General features: G+C 39.7%; 1 protein-coding gene across 1 annotated transcript in view; it reads left to right on the top strand.

Moving 5' to 3' along the window:
* Window positions 1-27,038, top strand: part of ptprn2 (protein tyrosine phosphatase receptor type N2) — a 134,763-nt gene that overhangs the window by 99,324 nt on the left and 8,401 nt on the right. Inside the window, 7 exon segments of the mRNA XM_030123116.1 lie at window positions 9,025-9,240; window positions 11,793-11,996; window positions 16,162-16,309; window positions 17,203-17,276; window positions 20,977-21,054; window positions 24,271-24,390; window positions 25,799-25,965. Coding sequence (XP_029978976.1) covers window positions 9,025-9,240; window positions 11,793-11,996; window positions 16,162-16,309; window positions 17,203-17,276; window positions 20,977-21,054; window positions 24,271-24,390; window positions 25,799-25,965 — 1,007 coding nt within the window.

The following is a 27,038-nucleotide window of genomic DNA, read 5'->3' as shown; positions in this document are numbered from 1 at the left end:
GATTTAAACGAGCACTAAATGTGTTTCAGTTTGTTGTCATCCTGATAGATTACAACAAAATTTTCTATCATTGTACAGATATGGTGTAATTTCCTACTCCAGGCTATGACGCCACAACATGCTTCTTTTTGAAGTGCACATTGTTGTGCATGTGTGTGGGTTGCCTTGCTGCTTTAAATATCGTCAAGATGACAGGCATAGCATTTACCTTGATGTTTACTGCTTTGAACTACTTGGCATGGGCAATGCCTGGGCTGGGATTCACATAAGAAAGAGACCTATTTGAACAAGCTCATCTGGGGAAAATACCAGAATGACATGGCTGACACACAGAGGCTTTGAATGGCTCCTCTCTGAGCAAGTGATGAGCATGAGACGCAGCAATTCAAATGTTTCAAGTAAAACCCAGAAATGGGACCTTTTTTGTGTCTTTGAACATCATCCATTAGGAAACATGGTGCTGTCTCTGCCTTTCTTTTGCTCACACACACAATACATTTTAAACATTCACCACAATGTCAAATTTTTACCTTAAGTGAGGTTTAAGGGGAAGTTTAGATGGGAGACCACAGTGTCAACTTTTATATTTTCTTTGACTATAAGTGCTGTTTTATGAGTGATGGGGGGGGAATCAAACTGCAGTGTACCAACTAAGAATACACTAATATGACAATATGACTGGGCTGTGAACACTGACACATTTCAAGCAGACTTTTTAACCCAAATCACTGCTTTTTTCCTATATGGGAGCAAAGGATCGGCCACTTATCTGTACCATACCACGTATAAACATATCAGACCAAATAGCATCTTTGTTAATTCACACAGGTGCACAAAACAGATTCACTAATTTCTTATAATTATAGCAGGTGCTGTCATTGTGGGTGTATTAAAGTGTTACTAATTTAAGAACTGATGCCGTACTGTTTATGCTATTTGTCTCATCTCAGTTGTCAAATTCTATCAAACTGACATCACCATGCAGTGAATAAACACACAATTCTGGCTTTTTGCATGCTACAGGTATTCTTTTATTCTTCGGTTACAGAAGCATTGCAATTTACCACACTCGATTGCCTTGCAATGTATCATGTATTGCATCACTGTATCTGAGGCAACATATTATGATAGTATAAGTAGATCAATTCTTTACCCAATCAGCACAGACGGGACATTTAACCTGTTGTTAGAGTTTGGCTCGGATAGTAGACTGGAATTACAGAGGAAAAAACTCCAAAAAATTTGACATTCAGTTCCATGTTTTTGATTTATTCTTTATATATTTTGTGTTTGAGGTATTTATTTCTTTGTATTAGATTTCAATTCCACAGTTTTTAATAAAATCATAGTTTATGTTCAGCAATACTGGCTGATTAGCATTTTTTTACTGCAGTCAAACGATTAAAATTTCTAGTCAGATTAATCACAGGGTTACTGTGGATTAATTTCAATTAATCACCATTAAATATCATTCATTTTTAATCTATATTAATCGTGTTTCATTTTGCATGAGCAAACGTACTCAAGAAAGAAGGGAATATATATGCACATAATGCGTTTATTAAACACCTTCAACAGTTTCAAAAAAAACAACTTGAAACAACTGTTCCGTCTTGTTGTTTTTGTCCTCATATTTCCATCCAGAGGGCCAACGTGCTGTTTAGTGTCTTCCATCTTTATAGGTTGGTTCTGCTGCCTGTCACTACCGGATCAACTGCCCATTTGTTCATGCGTGATGCTAACTCTACTCGGACAAATGGCCCCAAATGCGTTGGCAGAGACGTTCAGAGTCATTTTGTGCTGTAGATGGGTTAATTGCGTTAAAATATTTAATCAGATTAATCGTAATGATGGATTAATCTGCGTTAATGTTTTTAATTTTGACAGCCCTAATTATTTTATAGGCCTTTAAAAATCCACAATATTTTGACCTGTACATGAAAGCATATGATTCCCAGTACTACTACTGAGTCCAAAGCACTCATTCATTCATTCATTACTGCTTTAAAGCTTGGAAACAAAGCATTATTCAGAGAATAACAGTTAAAATCCAGATCACGTTAGATGTTCTTTTATCATTTCAGAAATAAAAATAAATGAAGGTTGGGGGTAAAAACAAAACATGCAAACTCTCAAATGCCTTTTGTTTTGCATACATTCTCTGCATCATAGTTAAAAGCTAATCCTCTAACACCTTCCCAAATGGAGCCTCAGCAACAGTCTTGCTCAGATATTATTATGAATAATTTACTGAATCTTATTTCAAAGAGCCGCGCAGAATCCCCAACTATTTTTGGTCTAACGGTATCACACGTTAGTGAAGTCAGCAGGTACGCGTTGCAGCCGTCGGTTTCTTGTACTGCACTGTGGTGTGCAGCGGTATAAACGGCATTAGCCTCTTGCTGATAGCATTATGGTGTGATTGGTTTGTGGACAACCAGCTCAGTGTGCTGCTGATCAGCGTCTGTGCCCGTCTTCTACAGACTGGTGTCTCCTCTGTTTGCCTAAATATATTACAGGCAGCATACAATATATTTTATATCCAGGGGCAGACATGTAAATATTACCTGTAACACATGTAATTGTGCTGCCTGTGTGTAAGCAACTGAGCCAGTTATTGTCTTGGCACCTTTTTTTTTTCAACTCTCCTGTTTCTTGCTACAACACACACACACACATGCAAAAGAATCTGTGGACGTCTCTGCACTGCCATCTCAGGTAGTGCACTTGATCCTGACATTTGTTTAACATTCCTCATCCCCCTCTCCCAGAGACATCGTGAAGCGTTGCGCACCTCCTTCTTGTTTAAACACGCTCGCCGCTTTTCCATCTTTTTTTTTTCTTATTAGAAATGTGAAATGTGTCATGGAGGCAAACACCGGAGCAGCCGAGAGGAGGACAGATAAGCCTTGCAGGACTCACTGTGACTGTTCGAACATGTGGTACCCCGAGGAAGTACTTACTGGAGGAACACACAGGCGTGACAGCGTCTACGAGTATCGCCAGTGACCATAAGAGTGACTTCAGTGTGATACTGAATTTGACTTTTTTTTTTTGTCAGAGTGAATCGATGCACGTCAAAACTCCCTGGTGTGATAACCATTAGCACTAGCCTCGCTGGAGGATGTGACACGAGATGTGAAATTGTACTGTGCAGTGCGTAAGGACTGAAATGTGTGAAAATGTGTCCATTTACGCAGAGTTCAAGTGAAGGAAAACAACAGGTGCAAAGTCAGGCTTCCCTTCAAAGAGCAGGTACAGATAGTGTCAGCATATTTGTGGACATTTTTTTCTTTTTTTCATTCTTTTTATTGTCAGAATGATTCCAGAGAGCATGATTGAATAATGTTGGAAATAAGTAAGCCCATTATTTATTTCCTCCTAGTAATAAAACTACTCAGTGGCAGTCATGATCAGAATATCCCACCATGCATTTCTCCTGCATCCATCCTGCATTCGTGTGAGCTCTGCAGCCTCTTGCACTGGAGCTGAAAGCTGCAAGAGAAATATTTTCAACTAACAGGCACCATTTTTTTTTTTCTTTCTTTCTTTTTTTGTGCTCTGTGACAGATGGAAAAAAACCAAAATTTGTATTCTGAATAATTCCTGATAAATGAGGATGCTAGTGTGCAGAAACCATGACGTGAAATGTGTCACTACCAGGGTAATGACATGTAAAGAGGGAACAAAGTCAAGTGGCAGTATTTTCGAAAATGTGATATAAGTTGAGCATAAAATAACAAAATGCCCTGACGATTTCAGTTTTGCGGAGGTATCATTTAATATGTCTGGTGTAAGAATTTTGGCATGTTAAAAAAAAAAAAAAAATGTTGAGTCAGTTGGAGTGTGTTGTGGGGATTTTGTTCCCCACGGGCCGACCAGTTGGCTCTGCATGTGAAGGTGGGGTGGCGTCCGATGCGGCCGCGGACTCAGGCTGGACAGCGAGCTCGTTTTTGTTCTCCCCTTCACATTGCCAACTCCAGCTGTCACACAGAGGGACAATAGAGAAGAGGAGGGGGTGCTCTCTGAATGGAAAAAATAAACTGGAGAGCCCCCGTCACACATTCCCCCTCCCCAAGACTCGTCATCTGCATTTGACAGGACCCCCGTTCTCCTCTCTTCACCGCCCCTTTTCTTTTTCTTTCCCCTTTTCTCTCCCTGTGCTCTCCATAATCCCCCTTTCTCTCTCTCTCTCTCCCTGCTAAGTGCAGCTGTTGCTCTCCATTGGATCTTTTTTTTTTTCCCCCAAACTGATTGCTAATTAGGATACCATTTTAGTGAGTTTTATCTTTAAAACTTGTTAAACTTGCAATTTTCTGCTTCTTTTTTCTTTATTCTGGCAGATCTTGGAATGAAGCAGTGAAAAGACTTAGCCAATTATACACAATTTACTTTAGGCTGACCATTTTTTAGGCTGCACCCACTCTCCCATGCAGCATTCATATAGTTTACAACTACTGTACTGTGTGGTAGCCTCTTATTATAGTGCTCACTTCAGCTTTGAATGCAAAAGCCTACTTTGAAGAATAGACTGCCCCATCTCCCTTATTCTGCTCACATAACTGAATCCCTGGGAGAGGGAGCAGAGGAAAAGGAGAGCCTGAGAAAACAGCAATTCACACACCAAACACAGAGACCCCTAGTAGCTCAACAAATGAGTGACTAGCCCTATGTCCATTCATATCGCCCCTCGGCCCGCAAGCCTATTAGCCAGGCATCGCTCCTTGAACATTCACTGTCGACAACATGTGGAGGCATCGCTATAGCAACCAGTGGATATGACATGTGCAATGGACGGGGACTCCTGAGCTGCTGAATATAAGGAGGGGCTCAGCCTTAACTAAATGATCGCAAAAAACCCAACCCCACCACCTCCCCATCTCTTTTCATTGGCACAGAGGCGCTGAAAGGACTCACTAGTGGGGCTTCTGCACATTCTTCCGAGGCTCGGAAAATCAGGCGGGCATATCCCACATTCTTCTCCCTTTTTTATTCTCTCCGACTCTCCTTTTTTCCCCCTTTTTTCTTCATCTTCGTGTTGAAGCCGCGGTCTTTTGTTGGCGCTGGGGGACGCATGGGACCCTCGCAGGGGAACTTTTAGAGAAGCGGACTGAGTGGGCGGCCGGGACGCACAAACGCTTCTTGGAGCTGCGGCGGGCATCAGTGGTTAAGCATGCTCTCTGGAATACGGGACACATCCTCCGTTCACTGCGAAATGTGCGCTCTACCCCGAGACATGGATCTAGGTAATTCTGTCCTGCCTTTAACGTCTGTCCGTCCTGTTTTCTACCGTATTTGCTGTGCAAGTTTTAATGCGTAAAATGCGTAAAATGCGCCTCGGAGACAGGCGTTGGAAAACTTGTGAACAATCGTAGCATCTTGTAAAGGCTGGTTTTCTTTCCGATGCAAATGGTATGCATTTCTTGTGTGCTGAATAATACGAATATTTATTTATTTATTTATTTTTGAATAATCATTATTGTTTTTATCAATAACATTATCGATGCTCTTTTTTTTTTTTTTTTTTTTTTTTGCTGCGATAGACATTTTCGGTGCATTTTTGGTCGAGCATCCGAAAAATATACATGCAAATATAGTTAATCTTAAGAAAAGCTCGCAGAGGGATTTAAGGTAAAACTTAATATTGGGGTCATGGTTGTTTGATTTCACATCTGGCTGCAGGAGACAAAGTTTGTGTGCAGGTTCATCCTTCCTGGTGCAGCAGCCCAACTCCTAAACCCGCTCTGTGTCTGCATAAATTATACCGTTTGGTTAAAAAAATAACGCAGTTTTCATGGTGTGATTTTAAAAGACTATGCAGCCGAGCTGGTATATTACACTCTGTTTGTTTCTATTCTTATTAAATCTATCTGTAGAGGTAGAGGACTGGTTGAATAAAAAATGCAATTTTACCATACACCTTCTTATTGTATTAGGGTTCATTTTTTTAAATTACCCAAATGAATCATTTTTTTTTTGTTTACATTCTGTAAATTTATTTAAAATTCATTTTCTGTGTTTGCAAAATTTTAATTCTGTTTTACTTAGTGAGCAGCAAGTTGTGTGGATGTAGATCTAATTTTGAGCTCAGTCTTTTTTTTCATTTAATGTGTGATCTTTTTGTCAATTTCAGTCTAATTTTAATGGCTAATGTTAATGTCAATTTTCCTCCTCTGAATTCTACAGTAGTATCTGAGCAGTTTTTCTTTGATTCTTTTTTTTTTTCCAAATTTAGGATGGGTTGAGTTTTGCAGTTTGGGAGGATTTTCTCTTGTACTACTTAACGGTATTGTGATGTAGGTGAAAGGAAAGCCAGCCGTCCCAACAACACCTCTCTGCCTGACCTTTCCTCTATCATTTGAATAATCCAGAGCACCGAAATCCATCTGCCCCTTGTCTCTTCTCAGATTGGCTAATTCTCCAGACAGAGACAAAATGAATAGAAGACAGACACAGAAAGGGAAAGCCTAGTAGAGGCACAGAGATAACTTGTCCGAGTTTGGATTTTGAACACATCAGACGTTAAAAAAAAAAAAAAAAAGAAATTAATCATAATAATAATGAATAAATTTTAGGAATAAAAAGGTTTTTGTTCAGGTTTAAAAGGTGATTTTAGATAAAGCTTATAATTCATCGAGAGAAATTAAAATCTGATTCTTTCCTCAGTGATAATTCAACACACCCTACTTACATTTTTATGCAGAATTTTTCACACTAGTGTAAAATTATATTACGTAATTGTTACATTTGATTCAGTGAAATTCGGCCATTCCCGATCTAAATGAGTCAGTTTAATTTTTTTCACTCGATAGTGTTCTATTCAGTCACACACAAACAAAAATTACTGAGCTAAATTAAAATAATTACTACAAAAAATAACAACTACAAATGTTCAATGAATACACCACTGAAGGCCCATGAAGGTAATTCTGAGCCTCAAATCTCCGCCTTTTCCTCCTCCTCTTTTCTTCCTCTCTCTTTTTGTATATACTGTGCTTTCTTTCTCCAAACAACGTAACACGATTACCGCCTTCAAACCCTCTTTTATGTTTGCAGTGCATTTCAAGTCTGTTTGTTCCAGCAGTAAAAGTGCTTTTTATACTTTTGAAGGCGTTCACCTGAATATTTTCAAGAGTAGCCACAGATGGTAGAGGGCTACATTTGTGATTAACTCGATTAGAATGTTTTTGTTTTTTTTGTTTTTTTTGTTTTTTTTTTTCAGGATAAAAAAACAAAAAAAACAAACATTGCATGCCGGGAGAATTGTTTGAGCTTGTTTGAGCTTGAGGTTGATGGAGGTTTGATCCAGTGGGTGCAGAGGTGCACTTTGGTGAAAATGCAGCACAGTTAAACCTTACACTGATGTAATATGCTCTGTCTTCCAATCATTTAGTGAAAGTGCTTATTAAATTATGGTTTTTCAGATTGTATTTAGATGTGTTTTAGGTGGCTGCTGTCTCTATGTTCATTTGATCACAGAACGATGATGATTCATTGGATTGAGTCCATTTCTCCCCTCTGTAGCCGCATATAAGACTCTTGAAAGCTCTCAGTTGTTGTCTAACCTCATAATGGTTGATTGAAACTACAGCACACGCTCGAGCCACAGCGATTGCAATCAGCAGAAACTGTCGTCAGGCCCAACATAGTAATCAAAAAGACCTGGCCGTCCACACAAGCGCTAAAACATTGGCAATTACCAGGCACAAGGTCAAAGCACATTGTTACTGGTCTGAGGTGAAGTGTCTTGTTTTGAAAATGGTATAACAAGATGTAGCCATCCTTCAGCCGGCCCATTAGACCCTCAGGCTAAATGTCAGAGCCCTGCCATTTTTTCATGTTGTACATTTGATTCACTTCAGCTATCAATCTTTCGGTATTGCATGCAGACAATTAGGATCCTGCTGATGTATTTGTGCACTGTTATTGATATTACCCTTTTAGAGATATATTGCTCTTTGCATATAAGCAGCTGGAGAAAAAAAATATTGTTTGCTTTAAGGAACTCATATTCTTATATCACACAAATTGGAGACTGAGAATGATTTATGAGAAGTAAAGTGTGCTGGGTGGATAATATATTTATGTTTTTTGTTTTTTTTTTATTTATTTTTTTATTTTGAAGAGCAAATGAACACTCAGCTTAGCATTAATGCTTATATTTTATGCAATCAGCAGAGACATTTTTTATAAGTACATTTTAGGTGTCATTAATTATCCTTCCCAATTATCGCTACCAATTATCACTGTTATGCTTTCAAAATATTCTGCCTCAGTGGGGCCCACAGGGAATGTGTCATTACAGTAAATGGGCATGAGTGGACTAATTATCAACACACAGGCCCATTCTTTAACCTGTACTGATATTAATCTCTCAGATGGTTTTACACGCAGCAGTGAAAATAGACAAACCGTACACCTGCCTGTAAAAATGACAAGTGTGAGTGTCTTTCTATTCAACTGGTGGTGGATGTAAAGGTCCAGTCTGGGCCGCATGAGTCTCCCCAGTCTGGGTAGCCATTAGCTGTGCAGCTTGAGCCAGAATCTAATCCAGCCAAACTCAGGACCAGAGGAGCTAATTAAGCACAAGCTTTTAGTATCCCAGCCTCCTGTAGCTGCACAGTGCCAGCCCACCCCATGCCAGCACTAAATGGGGTTGTAAATATCTATAGTGGGGCACAGTGTGCAGACAGCAGTGGACAGGAGTTGGTAATAGGGCTTGACTGAGTCTGAATGCATATTATAAGGCCAGTGTTAGAGCAGGCTAATGAGTGGGGCCGGTCAGAGCAGGAGAACAAGTAGAACTATAGGAGAGAAAGCACTGGGAGCACTGTTATCTCCACATTTTGTTCCGGAGAAGCAACACCAGCTTCACATTCAGTGTCAGGTGGAAACTGCAGATTTGTCACGGTGGTGTCCGTGGATGAAAAGTGCCCACATCAATCAGTGGAAAAGACAAAGTATCATGTTTTTTTCTGTTCTAACTTCTATTGTGTTTTCTCTGTGTTTGTTTGCGTCTTCCAGAGGGGCAGCCTGACCCAGATCCCCGTGGTAAAGGAGACCAGGGTGGAGTCGGGCCAGTTCCTGCTGCTCTCCGTCCTCTGCATGCTCTTCATCCTGGTCGCGTTGGCAGTGTCGGCCACTTTCTTCTGCGTTCGCCAGCGCTCCCACCTACACATGAAGGAGAAGCTGGCCAGCCTTGGAACTGACACCAGCACTGATGCCACTGCAACCTATCAGGTTAGACCAACCCTCTCACTGTGAGCCAATCAGAGGCCAGGACACTTAGGGTGTGCTCTGTGATTGGAAGAACACACAGTCTGTTTGGATATGATTTATTATCCAATTGGTTGATTTATTAATATGTATATAAGTTTGAGTGATTCTTTTATGCTTGTTTTTTTTTTTTAGAGCTTTTGCTTCTTCTGATTCAGTTTGATGATTTGTTGATTTTGCTTACCATATTTATTTTAGAACGTCTTAATTTTACATCACACATCGCTGTTTCTGATGCATTTCTGTGCATTTCCTTTCTTTATTTCCGACTTAGCGCTCCAGTAGATATGTGCTGCATCCATTTATTCAAAGCTCACCCTTGCCTGAGAAGTGCATCTGTCTGTGTGTATTTGTGAGACGGGGGAACAGGCCGCCACTGTGACCTATTCCCTCTGTTCCTCCAGGGCCACGGGCAGCCTGGGCTGTATTGATTTTCAACACTGGGGCTCAGCTGTGCCCAGCGTGGCACTCAGAACACATTTATCTGCATGTCGCGTTAACATTTTCAATATTTAATCAGGTTTTCACAGGGTTGCTCTCCTATCAAATGCTAGAGGTGCTACAGTGTTACTAAGAGTGCTGCAATGGACCACAAATAGGGAAGACATTTTTAGATATTACAGTTATATCTGTCACAAGCACATCAGTTAATTATCAACTATGAGATTAATCGCCAACTATTTTTGTAATCTATTGCTGTGGTTGAATGCATTTTAAGTCAGTAATTTGTGATTAGAGCTTCTTTATTTTGCATATATTTTGTTTTTTTGCCTGTTATGCAAATGCACCTAATGTATTTGGCTTATGGCTCAAGCCATCATTTTTCACCATTTTCTGACAATTTATAGACCACAGAAAACAACCAACAATAATTCACCATTTAGTTGGAGCCTTAATAGCAATTGAGGTTAATATTATTTGATAAATCTTTGTAATCTTTAAGCTTATACTGTATGTGGTACCTTGTATTTCTATACTTCCATATATGTATACGTTGTATTTCTGTGTTTCCTAGTATCAGGGATGGAATCAGTGCTCTGTCAGGCATTCGTGTGGGTGTGTTCCTTATGTCTGACAGTGTTTTGTGAGCTGTGGGAAGAGATATTGTTATATAGCAGCACGTAGATGTTTTGACCTGTTTTCAGTCAACTTAGTTGTGTGAAGGAGAACGGTAAAACAGGGAAACTGTAATTCCACAACGCTTGGCTCTGTCTGGGCTTCATGTATCTCAGCTCAGACCCTCTCTGGTGCTAACTGCATTCCCTTCTGTCTGCTTCTGGGATGATTTCGCCGCTCTGGTAGTGCTTTGCTGAGATGTTGAGAAGGAAGATGAATTATGGGGAGGACCTGGATATCGCCCTGAGGCCAAGGCCCAGGGCACCGCTTCATGGCTCTAATCATTAAAGTCTGACGGCAGGAAAGCTGATCCAAGACCAGGGCTTAGAGCGCCTGGTGTTCCAGTGGGAAATATCACTATGATAGATCATGAGTTAGCATGTGCTTTCACAAGGCATTTTCTCTGGCCTGCCCTGCCCTCGTTTTTAGTAATTGAGTATGGAAATGAAGTCTGTAGCGATGACTGACTTCTCCCTCCAAAGCTAAACATGATGAGATTTACAGATAACGCTTAACTGAACAGAGACACCCATCGACAAGCATGACCACGCCTTATGAATGAGGCAGTGTGTGCTTGACTATTACAGTTCGTCTGCATATTGAGGGAGAAAAGTGCATAAATCAGAGGATTTTTTTTTTGTACTTTTGAGTAGATAATGCCCTGTTTCTGCAGGGAGGCATGATGGGAGAAAAGCTGAGTCACTAGGAGAGGTGTAATCTTTGTAGCAGTGGGTGAAAATGCTTTTTAGTATGTTTCAAAAACCAGGAGATATCAATCAAAATAGAGAATTATGCTTCACAATTGTGCTAATGCATTTTAATCTTCTTTAGTTCTGTGTGGCTGGGTGTACTTACAATACAAGCCCCATTTGATTTATGGGTTTACTCCCCTGTCAACTTTATATCTCTTTTTATAGAATATATTTATTTCTGTACAGGGCATAAATCCACAGTATGGGTGTGTTTTTTAGGATTTTACTGTAACGGATCGCATTTTCTCACAACTAAAGAACTGAGTCTAAAACAGTGGAGACAGCTGCTGTATGGCACTCAGGTGTGACATAGTGAATTTATTCTGTAAATCATGTAGGGTTTCTCAACCATGTATTTTTGACATAATTAGTATAAGCTCCATAATCCACGAGGATAAGCCATTAATCTACAGACAAGTGAGGACAGATCAAGTCAGCTGAGATACAGGATTTTACAAGGTGCATTTAGAGAACTCTCTCCTAACAGCGAGGATAAGCACATAATATACATAAAACTATTGTTATATGCGTGAAAAGAAGATAAACACACGAAACCTAGCAAGGAGTCTAAAAACCCTGCTCTTTGGATGATCCAGCACATCATCATCACCATTACCATCATCATCATCATCTCTTGTAATCCCCCAGGAACTATGCCGTCAGCGTATGGCGATCAGGACGTCGGAGCGTGTTGAGCGCCCGGAGACACTCCGCCACTCACGGCTCAACAGCGTGTCGTCCCAGTTCAGCGATGGCCCCGCCGCCAGCCCGTCCACCCGCAGCAGCACCTCCTCCTGGTGCGAAGAGCCGGTGCCATCAAACATGGACATCTCCACCGGTCACATGATACTAGTAAGCAACTCTTTGTTCGCATTTGCTTCCAAAAAAAAAATGTAAATAATGATTCATGTGGTGGAAAATAGTGGAAGATTTGTAGATGGAAGTCGGAGGAGGTGTGGTTTTCTCGTCAGGCCCTCAGAGGGTGTTTGTGGTTCTGATTGTTACAACTGCAACATTTTATCAAGCCTTACTGACTATTTGCTTAACCTGCCAAAGTCTGTGTGTAATTTTATGAGCAGCATTCAGTCTGAGTGGTGTATAATGTCATACAGAAGATCTGCACAGAAAGGGTTTTTTTTTTTGTTTTTTTTGTTTTTTTGAAGATATTTCCTTTTAGCTGCAGTGAAAGCTTCTAAAACTTCCCATGCCTATGAATATGGTAGACCTTGAAAACCAATAGCATGATTTCTCTGTTTATCTGTTTGGATGTGTCTCTTTTCCATCCCTGTCTCACCTCATTCCCTTTAAAACCCTGTTATCTTTGTTTTTTCTTTTTTTTTTTTCCCATTACCCCTCCCGCTGTTTTCCCCCCCTCTTGCTTTATCTTGACTGTGTTGTCTTCATTTCTTTCCCTCCAACTTCTTTTCCTCTCTCTACTGTGTCATTTTCTCCCTTTATCATTCCGTACTAGCTTCTCTCCTCTTTGTCATTTTCATCTTTTTACTTCCTCTGCCTCTTACTGCTGCAAAAGAAGGCATACATTGTTTTCCATGATGAAAAGTGCTCAAAAGTGAAATATTATTACCCATCTGATTGTCATTTGGATGTTTTAGAGAATTTATTTTTTTCTTTTTTTGTCTTTTGGTTGAAAAAGCTTCTCGTTGCCTTCACTTCTACACAAACACACAATGGATTGTTTTAATTTTGCGCAACTTTCGCTTCATTCATTTGAGACAAGCTTGATAAAGGAGATGGATAGATGCCTTGCAGTGTTTCCATTAATGGAGAAAGCATTCATCACACTGCATGTCTAGCTTTTATATTGGGAGGCTATAATGAATGAGAGTGAATCTGAGTAATGCCTTGTATTGGTGGTAATAGATGGGTTTTGTTGCACTCGTCAAGTCTTGTTTGTGAAGCCCCTTTTGAAAACATTGACAATAGAAAAGCATTTAGCCCTGCAATAACAAAAGAAGCACTGTGAATCATTTCTAGGAGCTGTTATTATTATTAGCCCCGGTTACTTTGCAGCTTTACAATGTGGAAAGGTAAAACACACAGGGACCTTTACTTCTCTCTCATGCCGTGATTGACATGGAGATGTCCTATAGGGGTTCCTTCTTTAAAATTCCTCTGCCATCGCACATGAAACCATGTGTGAGATTGCCTTGTTATCACTGATCTCAGACCTATATTTTCCCATCTCTGCTCTCCTCTCCCCTCTCTCGCTCTTTGGAGCTCACACCGTGTGGAGAAGGATGATGAATACCCAGCTTTCCAAAGCACACATGCTGGGGGTCTTTTTTTGAGGCCCGATCACCTCACCTCACACTCACACACATATAAAGGAACAATACTACGGCAAGGGAATTTGGTGCAGTCAGGATAAATGAACTCTGATGCTCCCCTCTATGCTGCTCACCACAAGACCTAAAAAGTCTTGCATAAGGACTTCCAACTTCAGAACTGAAATTGGATGCCTCTGTGTGCTGAGTCATCTGCTGTTGTTTTTTTTTTTTTGACATGCCTCTCCTGTTTTATATGTTCCATTTTCTCTTCTTCACCTTCAGTTATGTGCTTGTAAGTTCTGCTTAAACAATTAGAAAGGCATAATACTCTTTTCAGCACCATGGACAGCACTGTACAGTCACCAAGCAGTAAAAACATGTCATTCTGTCCAAAATGTTCATGCAGTTGCTGTTATTAGTCTCTGCACCCTTGGCTTAATCACCCATCCACAAAAAATAAAGAAAAACAATCAATAATTATATTGCCTGGGGGAGTTTTCATTTTTTCTTGTTTTTTTAAATAATTAATTACTTGTTCAAAAGGAAAATAGCCTCTGACTCATGCAGCATGTACGGCCCTCAGTGACTATTTTCACAATTTTTTAATGTATTATGTGAGCAAAAAATTATTTGCACTTGTTTATTCTGAAGCAAAACAGTGTGTTCTTTTTATTTGGCTATTATTAGTCATGCAAAAACAAAGATATTAATACCTATTCCCGTCACACGGCTGTTTATCATATCATAAAGGTCCCTGTACAAACTGTTACCAGCATTTTAATTTGACAGCAGAGCCTGACAGTAATGTGTTACCTGTTGTGTCTGGCTCCCCTGGTTGTCCCTTCATCCTGATTTCACCCAGCACCCTCTGCTGCTGAGGAGACTGCTTAGGAAGGATTAGACATTGTTTCCCTGACACCCAGGCCTCCCATCCTAACCCTCTGATTGGCAGACATAATCCCCCCATTCACTAAACCTTCGTTACCCTGTCTCTGGAATACGCTATGGTCCACTGCCTCCCCCTAGAAACGGGAGGGCTTGATAAGGGCCTGCTGGCTGCATTGCATTAAGCTGCAAAAATATGAATTTGGAATGCAATCGATTCAGGGCATCGTTTGAATAGAATGGGAGGCAATTCAGAGTGGATGTATCAAGTACATGGAGATGTAATATTGGTAGGGGAGGTGGAATGCTGTCATGCTGGCAAGCAGAGAGTACTTGTGCAGGGTGACAAGAGCATAGTGGTGACAGGCTCTGTCAAGTGGCCATAATGGCATGCTGTCATTTCCCTGGGACGACAGCACTGTGTGTTTGTGTAGGCGATACACAACAACACACACATGCAAATATACATGTGTTCCCTGCTATTAGAATTGACATTAACTGGATTTCTTTTGATAAATGAGGCTTTTTTTACATGCATAATAGTCTTGCAGGGATGATTTGAGATTAACAGCAAATCTACAGTGATATTTTTAATTATCACTTCATGTCGGTAATGGGTTCAAAGAGAACACGTCGTCCTGTCGTGTTCCTTTATTATGCCGCTACATTAATTGCAAGAGTTTCTTGTCTTATTGTCGCTTTTAAGAACAGAGTGGCACCTTTGGTACCATATCTGACAATAAACTTTGATTTCCATTGTCAGGGTTTTCTTTTTTCAGTGTTCTTATATGTCGTGTACTATATTCTGTATGCATGCAGGAGAAGTCTGAATTCATGAGCCATCAAAGGGTAATTGCCTATTATGTGTTGGACAAGATTATTTGTGATTATCATCTTGGTAAGAGTTGTATATATTCTGCAAAGACTTGGATTTCTCTTTTGACATGTGGAAGTGAATAAGTTGGTTGTAACAATAGAGTGTCACCTCACTGTTCAACCTACCTATACTGCCTTTAATACCGGATAAAAACCCAACACATCTGGGTATCACTTTCATTGTATTAGCCAGCTGATCCCTGACATCAGTTTATGAGTCTGTAATCTTCTGCCTCACACAATAGAGGACTAAACCATTTAACCCCGTAGGGAGGGGAGCCATGATACAGGAGAGAAAGCGAAACACGGCTCTTGCTAAAAAAGAATCGTCTTGCCAGCTACAGCCTCTAAGCTCCCTAAGACTTGCCCTGGTTTGGAAGAATACACACACACACACACACACACACACACTTAGACACACAGGCCTCTACCCCTCCCCCTTCTCTTTTTCCATCTTTGTCTCTCTAGCGAATTCAATTTTGTCTTCTCCAAGCGACGGCTTAAATGCAGACAATCTTATCAGTGGCTGTGCAAGCAGTGAGGGACGTGATTGAAACACCCCTGAAATATTTCTAATGCAGACAAACCTTTCAGGAGTCTTAATTGTGGATTTTTCTCCCCTCCTTCGTTCAAACACACATGCACAAACACACAAAGACACAAACATTAGGCACACCTTCCCCACCTAGATCTCCCGCTGCCTCCTCCCCATCACCCAGTTGTTACAGCAGCTCAGGACAATCAGGAAATAATGCTTCATGACACCTGATTATAGCTAGTAAAAAAAGAGTGCTGTGGTCTAGTGTGTAGTATTTTGTGATATTTTATTTATTTGTTAGTTTAAGATGTGGAAAATATAATTCTCTGTAAAAAATAAACACAAGATTTCATTTTACATTTTGTTTTGCTTCACGCAATTTTGGCTTTTGTTGGAATCGTCAGCTAAGGCGTTGTCTGTTTTCATCTAGTCATACATGGAGGACCACTTGAAGAACAAGAACCGTCTGGAGCGCGAGTGGGAGGCCCTGTGCTCCTACCAGGCAGAACCTGGTGCCTGCAACGTGGGCCATGGTGAGCAGAACTCCAAGAGGAACCGCTCAGATGCTGTTGTCGCATGTAAGTGCAGTCAGATTTTTATTTTGTTCTTAATAACATTCCCACCATTTACAGGACCAGAGACACTCACATTACAGATGCTTCAAAGAGCTATGAAGACCAGATAAATACACCATCCCAAACTGAAAAATGTGCTTCTAAGCAAATGATGTTGGTGGTGCAGTCAACTGTGAAGATCCTGAGTCCTTAGTTTTTCAATCAGCTCCTTACAATTAGCAGCTGAGTGTTGCATTAAAACACATTTACTTACAAAGTTAGAGTGCTTTTAATTATTCCACATGAGAGATTCCTGTTTTTGTGTTTTCCTGAGCTCTTCTCACCAGGTCTAAGTGGGCAGAACTGTACTGGTAAAGCACCAATCAGAATTTAGCATAAGTGTAATGAAACAGGGTGGTTCACTATTGATCCCATCTGATCAAACAACACCAATGTCATGTTGAAGAAGCAGATGAACAGAGTTCTGACTGTGCCTTTAAAGCTTTTTGACTTCTCATTTCATAAAGAATATTTAATAGTGGAGAGAAGAATATGTTAGATATGAAGCCAAATTTTCATTGCCTTCAGTTAAAAAAAATTCAAGTAAGAAGATTACTGAAGTGGATTCAAGTACATTGAAACTGATTATAAAAACAGCCTCATCGGAGAAAAAAAACCCATAATTTTCCAGACTTACAAACTTCTTAATCCAGATATCCTTTTAATAATATTATTTCACTTGGAACATTCCAGATTGAATATAAAACAGTGTTGGTATGATGAAAGTCTGGTGAAATTGCAGTCCCTGCAGCCGTTTCAGTCTCATATCCCTCTGTTGCTGCTCAAAAAGTCTGTTGTTATTGTACAGGGAAGGAAACTGGAAAAGTATGTTGATGAATTATGCATTTCCATTACAGATGATCATTCAAGGATCACCTTGAAAGCAGAGAATAACCACAGCAACTCAGATTACATCAATGCCAGTCCAATAGTGAGTATTGTTTATTCATTATGGTTCTACGTTGTGGGCACTATCTGTTGTTTTTGAAGCTTTTCTTTTTTTTTCAGCACTAGCACCTGTTGAGGTTGGATTTTATTTTGTGATAAAACAAGTTTCAAAGGACTTGTCATTGATCCAAGTGCATTGATCTTTTTCGCTTTAACTTTGTTCTCCAAGCTGGGAACCTCAGTGGATTCGTTGTGTCTTGTTGAATCACAGTGCTACTTTTACTGCTTTCAAAATGGCCGCTCCCAGGAGACGCCCTTTTTTTTTTTTTTCTTTTTTTTTTTTTCTTTTTCATCACCGCTAAAAAGAATTATACACTACATTATTTTGGACTAAACAAATGTGTGTCCCACACAAATCCAGAAAGAGCTCAGTGTTGGAGAGGGCTAAGGTTATTTTTTTTAGTACATTTTCCCAAAACATTGCCAGTCATTATTTCCCCTGAGGCAGCTGAAAAGGGATTCCATCAAAGGGAACAGGAAACTATGCATTTCAAATACAGTGCCAAAATTTCTGAGGTGATAGATGAGGGGTGCATTCACAGTTGCACTAAAAGCCTATTACTCCTCAGAAACAAACAATGGAGACTTCAGATGCTGTATTTATTCTTCCATTACGTGAATGGCATATTCTTACATGATAATAGTATATATTTAAGTTGATTTATCAGGGAAAAAAGTGGAAAAAATGATAGTGTGTTGTGTAAATATAGTCTTAAAATAAAGTTGACTGTTTTGCTGCAAAAAAGATTTTGAAACAGAAACGGATGTTAAAGATGGGTGAAGGCATGGCAGATGCAGTGGTGTGCGGATGAAAGGACAGTAATTACACCACAAAAGGGACCCCTGGCTGAGCCCAGCAAAACTGTGGTAATTATGTCTGTCATTGTAGCTTCTTCCTCCTCATTAGCTTCAGGGCAGTGGCCTACGAGTAAATAATCTGTCGCTTCTTTCTGGGAATCCAGGGTCAGACAGGCAAAGGAAGGGGCGAACTGAGCTGGTTGCATAGCAGACGATGACACACTCACAGGGAAAAAGCTCAGATAATGGTTGACCACAAATGATGCTTCCAGATGTACAGCATCATTAGCGTGAGGAATGGTTCGAAGGAATGCACGGTGGCACAAAAATGCGGTCAAAGCCTGGTTGTCTTTTGTCTTGTCTGGCTTTTTGTTTTTTGTTTTTTTTAGTCAAACACTGTGGCTTTTTCATTTTGCACCTGTTCTCTAAGAGCTTGTTTTCCACCTATCAAGGAGTTCAATCCTACATTTAGCCTGTGTGTTCTCTGTCTTATATAAAACGTTGAATCAAGGTGTAGGGGCAAGGTGCTGAAAGTTGAGGAGCAGATTTTTGTGCAGGCTTTTTTAGTACAAGCTATTTTACTTCAGAACCAAAGAGCACTTCTTTGCCTTTTTGTTGTAGTCTATCTTCTTTCCACAATAGCAAGGGGAGAACAGAGAAACGCAGGACCACTCTTTCATGTTAGTGCTTTAGTATTCATGCAGGGATGTCAGCACACAGCTACAGCATGTCTGTGTCCTTGAGATTGGCTAAACAGAGTGGCAGCGCTAGCATTCGGCACCACCCTTTCATTTGTGTGGGGAGATTTTTTTTTTACAAACCCATGTGAGGAATTTGAACCAGAAAGGGTAAGAAGAAAATTCAACAACACGGTTATACATTACCTAATTGAAGTCGACCACTGGGTAATGAACATTTTCAGAATCATTTATTGTTTTTTTTTCTTTGTATCTTTAGGGGAACATTTTAAGTCAGTCTCCCATTTAGGTACATAGCGTAACACATAAAATTAAAACTGTCATCTTATAAACACACCTGATTCAGATATTAGCGCTTTAATTAAGCATTTCTCTGTTAAAAACACTCACTTTTTTGACAGCGCAATAAACATTCAGCAGGCACAGTAGTGTCTCATCATATAAATAGCCTGTTTCTATTGAATTGGAGTTGTAATTTCATTACAGAGGAGACAGTAGTCTAAAATGGGAACATAATGTGACATGTTTAAACATCCCTCAGTGAAAATAAACACACAGACATAAATGGAATAATAAGAAAATTCAATTTTAATTTGCAGTTTCAGCTTCACGTTTCTGCTGTATGTTTACCTTCATCAAGGAGGTAATTAAAAAGAAAACACTTTAAGGTCATTTTAAAACCAAACAGAAATACAGAACAGTTTGTTCACTTTATATGGTGAATGTGAACGTGTTTGAAAGGAAGAATAAAAGAACGACTAGATGTTTAACTTCTAACTATTGTTAGATGTCCTTGACACAACAAAAGTAAAAAAAAAAAAAATCAAGATTCTACCTGAGAGGCCATTAAATACAACCCTGTAAGTAGCTGTTTTGTTATTCCTTTATGTATTCTCTGCAACACTTCCCTTCCTGAATGATTTTCTGTTAAAATTAGCGGTGGTTCAGAAAAAAACACCTCAATTTCTCTGGCAGGTCAAAATCAACAATATCGGCATATCTTTATTTTATACTCCTCTATTGTAGATCTGTCACATATAATATTAAATATATCCCCATACAAACAAAATACAGCTCTGTGTGGATGCAACATCTATCATTATGTCTCTGTAAACATACATCATAATGCATTTTTATATATATGTCCCCCATTTTTCCTGCAAGATGTCTACATCATTTCATCTTGCACTTGAGGGCATGCATAAAAATTCATTCAATAAAATGTGATCATTGATTTTGGGGGCAACACAGCCAACAACCACTCAATCAAATCTCAATCACATCCCTCAAATCAAGTCCCCTGAGTCATTTTGTCCCACCTTACTATTCACGTCACTCACATCAGCCGCCCCCGGGCTTTAATTCCCACTGCAGTATCATGTTTCATGCAGAAACACGTCAAAACATGAACAATTGGGATTTGGAAGTTATTACTTGAGGTCTTTGAAGCAGCACCTTGGTGTAAAGACACAATAGAAACTATTTTACATTATTTAACTAACGCAGATGTAGAAAATGAACAAGTGGAGTGACTGAAGGCCGGAAATAAAGGGTTTAATCTTGAATATTCAGCTGATTTTCAGAGTTATATGTCAGTGCTATATTAACAGCCGGCACCAAAACCACAGAGGTGAGATTGTCCGTGCATAGAAATGGACCCTAACATCCTCCACATGTATGCTAGAGGTTTCTGTTTGCTTCCATTTTCCTGGACTAAAATTACAGCCCAAGTCTAAGGTAATGTTATTATGCAAAAAGTCATGTTTAAAAAGACTGATGTTTCTTTTTTTTTTCTTTTTTTTTATGTGAGCTGACAGGCATACAAACCATGTCCTTGAGATCCGTATTGAACATCTACTTTATTCTGGTGACATTCACAGTTTACTAACAATAGCCTGCAGTTTCCTTTGCATTTTAATTTACTTTAATCAGACCCTTTCATTAATAGACAAATTTTGTGGATAGAAATGTAACGATAAGTAGGAACGGGCATGAATGAATGAAGAAAAGAGAGCACATACATCACACAGAAGGAGAGAAGAAGTGTTTTTTGCCCAAGAGATACTGTTCTCCTTTGGCGTCTCTATCCAGATGGAGTCTTTGATGGGAGTCTTACCCAGACAGTATGTTTTCATCTGCCAGTTTCCTGCCCAAACACTGAGTAACACTGCGTTCCCTCTCTCCCAGATGGACCATGACCCTCGCAACCCCACTTACATCGCCTCGCAGGGCCCACTTCCTTCCACAGTGGCGGACTTCTGGCAGGTAAAAACCCATCTCCATTCACTGTCCGTCTTTCATCTTTTAGCGTTTTGATTCAGGTGTGTAAGAACCAGAGAAGAGCTGCACTCTGCCAAACCCATGCGTTGTGTGCTTTTGATGTCTTCTTCTCAGTGCAGGAACTGCCTAGATTGCGTTCTCTTTGATTTTAAACAATCTTTGGGTTTCTGCAACTGGACCAACGCTGCAGTGCTTCTGCTACTTTTCTTATACATCAGTAGATCTATGTATTTATTAGACACAGACCAATAATAGGTTAAGTGTTGTACAAATTATCAGCATCAACAGAAGTTAATATTAGGTTTCTCAGCTTCAATTACTAATTTTGAGGGAAAAGAACACCTCAAAAATTGCTCCCATTTTGATATTCTTATTGATTAATTACATCAGATTTGATGCTCAGTGACCCAGATTTATTCATTTCTCTATATTTAGGTACATCTGTGACCTAGATGTGATTATGTGCTGATATCGACTCATTAATCGTATAATATCGATTTGTTCCTGTTCTGAACTATCATCATTAAATTGACCTTTTGAATCCATTGTCAGTCGACTTTTAATAGGTATAGTGAGAAGAAGTCCCGACTCCTCTGATTGTGCGACCTTGTTTCAGGAAAAAAAACAAACTGTATTTCCATCCTGTTGAATAATGTCAGCATTTACAAGATAATTTAACAAGTCCAGATAGTTGCAATTTGTTGTAAAACTCTTTCAGACTGTGAAAACGAGTATATAGAAAGACTCCAGAACAGAAAATTAGAGAGGTGACATCATCATAGCATCTCATCCACAGTTTGTTCAGAGTCACTAAAGACGTCTCTGCAGCTTCAACATGACTAGACATGCAGGGATTTCTGTCACTTTTATTACTTTTACATTTAACTCTCTAAGAACGAGGTGATACGCACCAGAGTAAAGGTCATTATGGTGTTGGTGATGACAAGAGATGCAGTTCACTGAGCTTTTTCACACTAAACTAAGTGTTATTGAACTGGCTTTACCACTAACTGTGCATTTTTGGAATTAATAAGTATTTCTAACTTATGTTCCATGGGGCACAGCTGAAGGGGTGGGACTTCACCTCTCATACAAACCACCACAAAGTCTGATATTATTTATAGTCGTGCTGATGTTTACTCGTATTTGCATGTTTTTCAAAGCTATTACCTTCCTTCTCTTGTCCATAAATGTCAGAAGATCCTGCCATTAATCATTGGGTAAAGGCTATTGTAAAACACTGTCAACTTGGGTAGAGGTATGCCTTAAATGATGCATGGTTGCCAAATGGCGTTCTTATGTGTTAATAGGACAGCACTGTAGTAATTAGTGGGCCCATCACCTCCATATGGTGAAGTAACTCCGCTAGCCGTGACCAGGATGTAGAAGTGTGAAGCATAAATCCCGGCAGACCAGCTGGCCCTGCACTCTGCACTCTGCGTCTTGTACTGAACGGATCCTCGTTTTGTATCATTATGATTGTGCTGACTTTGTAGTAGCACAGACGCTGGGGCCTGTTTGTGACCGGAGAGTGATGTTCCAGCTAAGTTTTATCTGGTCTGGTTGTGTTTCTGCACAATAAACTGAACGTACTGTGGCTTTGTTGTAAATTGCCTTTTAAAAACAAAGCTGCTTACAAGTGCAGCTCTAAAACAGTACCACAATTAATTAAAAAAAAAAAGAAAAAAGAAAAAAAAAAGGATAGAAATACTCTGTTCCCATTATCTGAAAGGTGCACCTTAATTGACTACATTGGCTCACATTTGAACGAAGGGTGCCCTGTCTTTCTGTACTTAATTCATAAATTTGAAAGTGCCTAAAATGAAAACAGTCGATAAATATCACTTAGTCATTTTGGCTATTTGTTTATTTGCCTGCCAATTTTTTTTGTGTGCCAGGTGAACAAATGCGTACACATTATCTAATGAAATGGGCTATTTATCCATGAATTCAACTCTAAACCTTTACCAATTAAGCAGAAAATAATGGAAAATTAGACACAGATTGACCAACACACTGAACATCACTTCTGTGTCTTGGAGTAAGTAGTATTCATTTGTTATTCAGTATGGTTAGAGTTGGATTGAAAGAGGAAATAAAGCACACACACACACACACACACACACCCTCCATTAATAGTAAACAAAAAGGGGAAACACTGGAACTCTCATGCAAATGGACCATGCAGAAGGCAAATCTTTTTGCTCTGTCCTATCTAATCCAGCCCAGCCCCAGGCAGCACTCTGAAAGGCGGCTCTGCTCTAATCCTCCACTCCTCATTCCTCCATCCCTTCATCCTTCACTTTTCCATCCGACTCCCCTCGCTCCCTCGCTGTTACCTCAGCTCTGTTGGACCATCTTTTCTCGCACCCTTCCTCTGAAATTTCAGGACTGAAAAAGCCAGTCAGCATGAGTTTACAGTGCAGCAGTGTTCAGAATTTTTGTGTATAAATAATGCTTCTTGCATGCATGTTTTTGGAACCTAGAATTTTACTCTATTCACATTCAGACATCACACGTTTGGCTCTTTACCAGCTGAAGATGAGAAAAAGTAATTTCTCACAACTTACAAATATTTGTCAAACCTTGCACGACTAAATGGAAAATATTCCCTCCTATTATCACCTTTCCTCATCTCATCACATCATGGCACAGTTGGCGCAGTCGTCATGTAATGTGTCCACTGGGCTGGATCACAGAAGCTTGTGATTAGTGTATAGTCAAGGCCATTGTGTTTTTATAGCAATCATAAAACCAGCGTTTCCTCCTCATTTTCCTAATAGCTGCCTTGGGCCTGTATTTTTTCCCAAGGACACATTAGATTGTGATAAGATGAAATGGAGCAGCAGCTCTGTAGAGTTTGTGATCTAGCTCAGACAACTGAGCGAGGGCGACACATGACGCGCCCTCCTGCTGTGTCAACCCAACATTTATCATTTGTCACAAGCAGAGAGGTGACATTTATTCATACTTCCTGGACCAAGATTAAGAAATCAATTTCACTGTAATACAAAGCTGCCAGTAATGCTAATGTGCAATATGCTGCTCATAGTGGCAGGGTTCAGCTACATATTAGGGCTGTAATGCCATTAGATTGTAATGTAATGTAATGTAATGTAATGCCACTGGGATGCATATAGAAGAGGTGTTTCTCTCAGGATGTTTGAGACAGATGTGTGGCGTCTCTGCTGTCTTGTGTAGATGGTGTGGGAGAGCGGCTGCGTCGTCATCGTTATGCTGACCCCACTCTCTGAAAATGGAGTGAAGCAGTGTCACCACTACTGGCCAGACGAGGGATCTGACGTCTACCACATCTATGAGGTAAACACTGACTATATGAAGCTTAAATCCAATTAAAAACTGAGGTGAACCAAAAAAAACAACAACTTGCATATCATGTCCTGGTAGAGCTGAATCTGGTCAAATATTACTTTCCATGAGGCAGGGGCTACAACTCAGTATATTGTGATACTGTAAGCAATATGTAATACTGATATTGGAAATTTTCATAAAATATTGAAAACACAAGTTCAACTAAAAACATTGAAATTAATGAGTTAAGGAGGCTTAAGATAGATTCAATCTGTACTGATTAAACATAGCACAGGATGAAATGGTTGACAATGTTTGCATGTAAATGATGTGTGTTTTGAGAATTTATACTCAACCACTAAAAACAATATTGCAATACTACTGTGTATTAGTATTTTTTTTACATTCCCTCATACTGCACATGTCTTTAAAGCTACACTATATGAACAAAAATAATGGAACACAGAGCTTGTAGGATTTCCCATTCCCACTGATTAGAAATATTATCATGATTAGGTTTAAAGGCAAATTTTTCTTAAAATATTTGGGAAGGAATACTTCTCAGACCAAAAAAGAGTTTGTTTGAAAATTTTTCTTACTGAGTCAGAGTTGAAAAAAAAACCCAGATGGTTACTTGTGGTTTAAAATGATTATTTATAGTCAGAATATGACAAATATTTCTGAAATCCAGTGACATAACCTTTAACAAAAATTCAGTGTTGAGTAAAAACAAATGTTTTGTTTTGGGGTTTTTTTTGCATTTTGTGTGTAGATGACAATGTAAATGAAGTTATTCTTTACTGCAATATCATTTATCAATATATGAAATTATATTAAGATATTTGTTATTATCATTTTGTACGCCTGCCTCCTGTTAGCAATGAAACACCTCAATTCAATGTGTCCCAATAATTTGTCCATACAATATAAACTATACCGCTTCTGCATTATATCAAAAACTCACTAGACATATATTGTATATTTTGATCATTTGCGCATCTACATTATATTATTTTTTTGTAACAGCATTCACATTCATAGAACGCCATAATTCTGTTAAATTTTTCATTTGCTGCTTCTCATGTCATAACGTTAACAATAATGTTACTTAGAGCAACTTTATTGGAATTAAATTAAATAATGTGAGTAGATGTGAGTAAAACTGTACCTCATCTGTAAACAGCGTTGAGTGAAATAGGTGTTCATTGCCTAAAGTATTCCCATGATTGCATGCTATTTCACAATTTCATTAAATATTCTTTTAATTGAAAAAACCCCTAGTGGCCGAACTATGAACAACCTATAAACCTATAATGTTACTCATGTCAAGCTAATCATGTAGCTTGAACGTGTTTAAAACTAGCCTAAAGTCAATAAATAAACCTGTTACATTTTGTCATGTTCTTCCTTTCTGCAGGTGAACTTAGTGTCTGAACACATCTGGTGTGAGGACTTCCTTGTGCGAAGCTTCTACCTGAAAAACCTGCAGACCAACGAGACACGCACCGTCACCCAGTTCCACTTCCTGTCCTGGATGGACCGTGGGATCCCCAACTCAGCCAGGACCCTGTTAGACTTCCGCAGGTAGAGTAAAGACCCCGTAGACCCCCTGCCGTTTTCACACAGGCCACTTTAACAACCGGTCTTTATCCTGTGCTTGTTCTTAATCGCCTTCCTTATATTCTGTATTCTATCAGCGCCTCTCTGGTCCATCTCCCTTTTGCCCCCTCTGCCTTTTCGATTGTCCTAGAGAATGGTTGTTCTAAAAAGGAGTATGTTTCTCTACTACCCCTTTCATCCTGGGCCTATTTCCCTCACCTCCCTCCAGCACATGTGATGCAGCAAATTAACAGTCCCGCACTGCCTGGCTTGGCTTGGGAAGAAAAGACAAGAAAATTCAAACACCCAATTAAATGAGAGCTGTCTCACTAAAAACATGGGAGAGGGGAAAGCTAGTGACTGAATAACCTCGCTCTGTTCTCCATATAATGTGTTCTGGCAGCAATAGCCCCTCTGGGAAAACCCAGGAGGGATAGGAAAAGCCCTCCAAATGAGAATAGATGCATCTGATTTGAGGATGGAAGTCTGTCCCTCTGGTTTGTAATGCAGATGAGAGACAAAAGGCGGATGTTATCGTGTCATCCTTTTCTGACAGAGTTGCTGCTTCTGCTTCTTTCAAATTAAACCGGGTGTAGCTGGCAGTCAGTTTGATGTATTTATGATATCTGTGTGCAAATCGGATCCATGTTTTCATTACGTACATGAGTTCTGTTTGTTCTGCTGCTGAGATCTGGTATCAAGACACGTTAACGTTGCCGTAAGTTAATGACAACAATATCCAATGCCCTAAAGCGCTCTGATTCAGAGGTAGCAGATCCACACACTGTACACTCGTGTCACGGTTTCGGCCAACTTGGTATTTTGCGGTTGCCAGTGTCATTTTTGTGATGTTGCAGCTAGTAATATGAGCCCAGTTGCATAGTCACAAAAGTGATCATTGGAAACTGTGTCTCCTCAGCCAGGCCTGTGCACAAACTGTCTGTCTCTCACTCCTGACCCTCTTCTTCCTCCTCCTCCTCTTCCTCCTCCTCCTCCTCTCACTGCTCCTTACTCTGGCTTGCATGGGAACTCCATCTCCACCCTTGTATGCTCTTGAA

Source organism: Sphaeramia orbicularis, chromosome 20 (genome assembly GCF_902148855.1).
Source record: "Sphaeramia orbicularis chromosome 20, fSphaOr1.1, whole genome shotgun sequence".
Taxonomy (NCBI): domain Eukaryota; kingdom Metazoa; phylum Chordata; class Actinopteri; order Kurtiformes; family Apogonidae; genus Sphaeramia; species Sphaeramia orbicularis.
The sequence above is the reverse complement of the archived record's forward strand: the minus strand, read 5'-3'. Positions and strand labels throughout refer to the sequence as shown.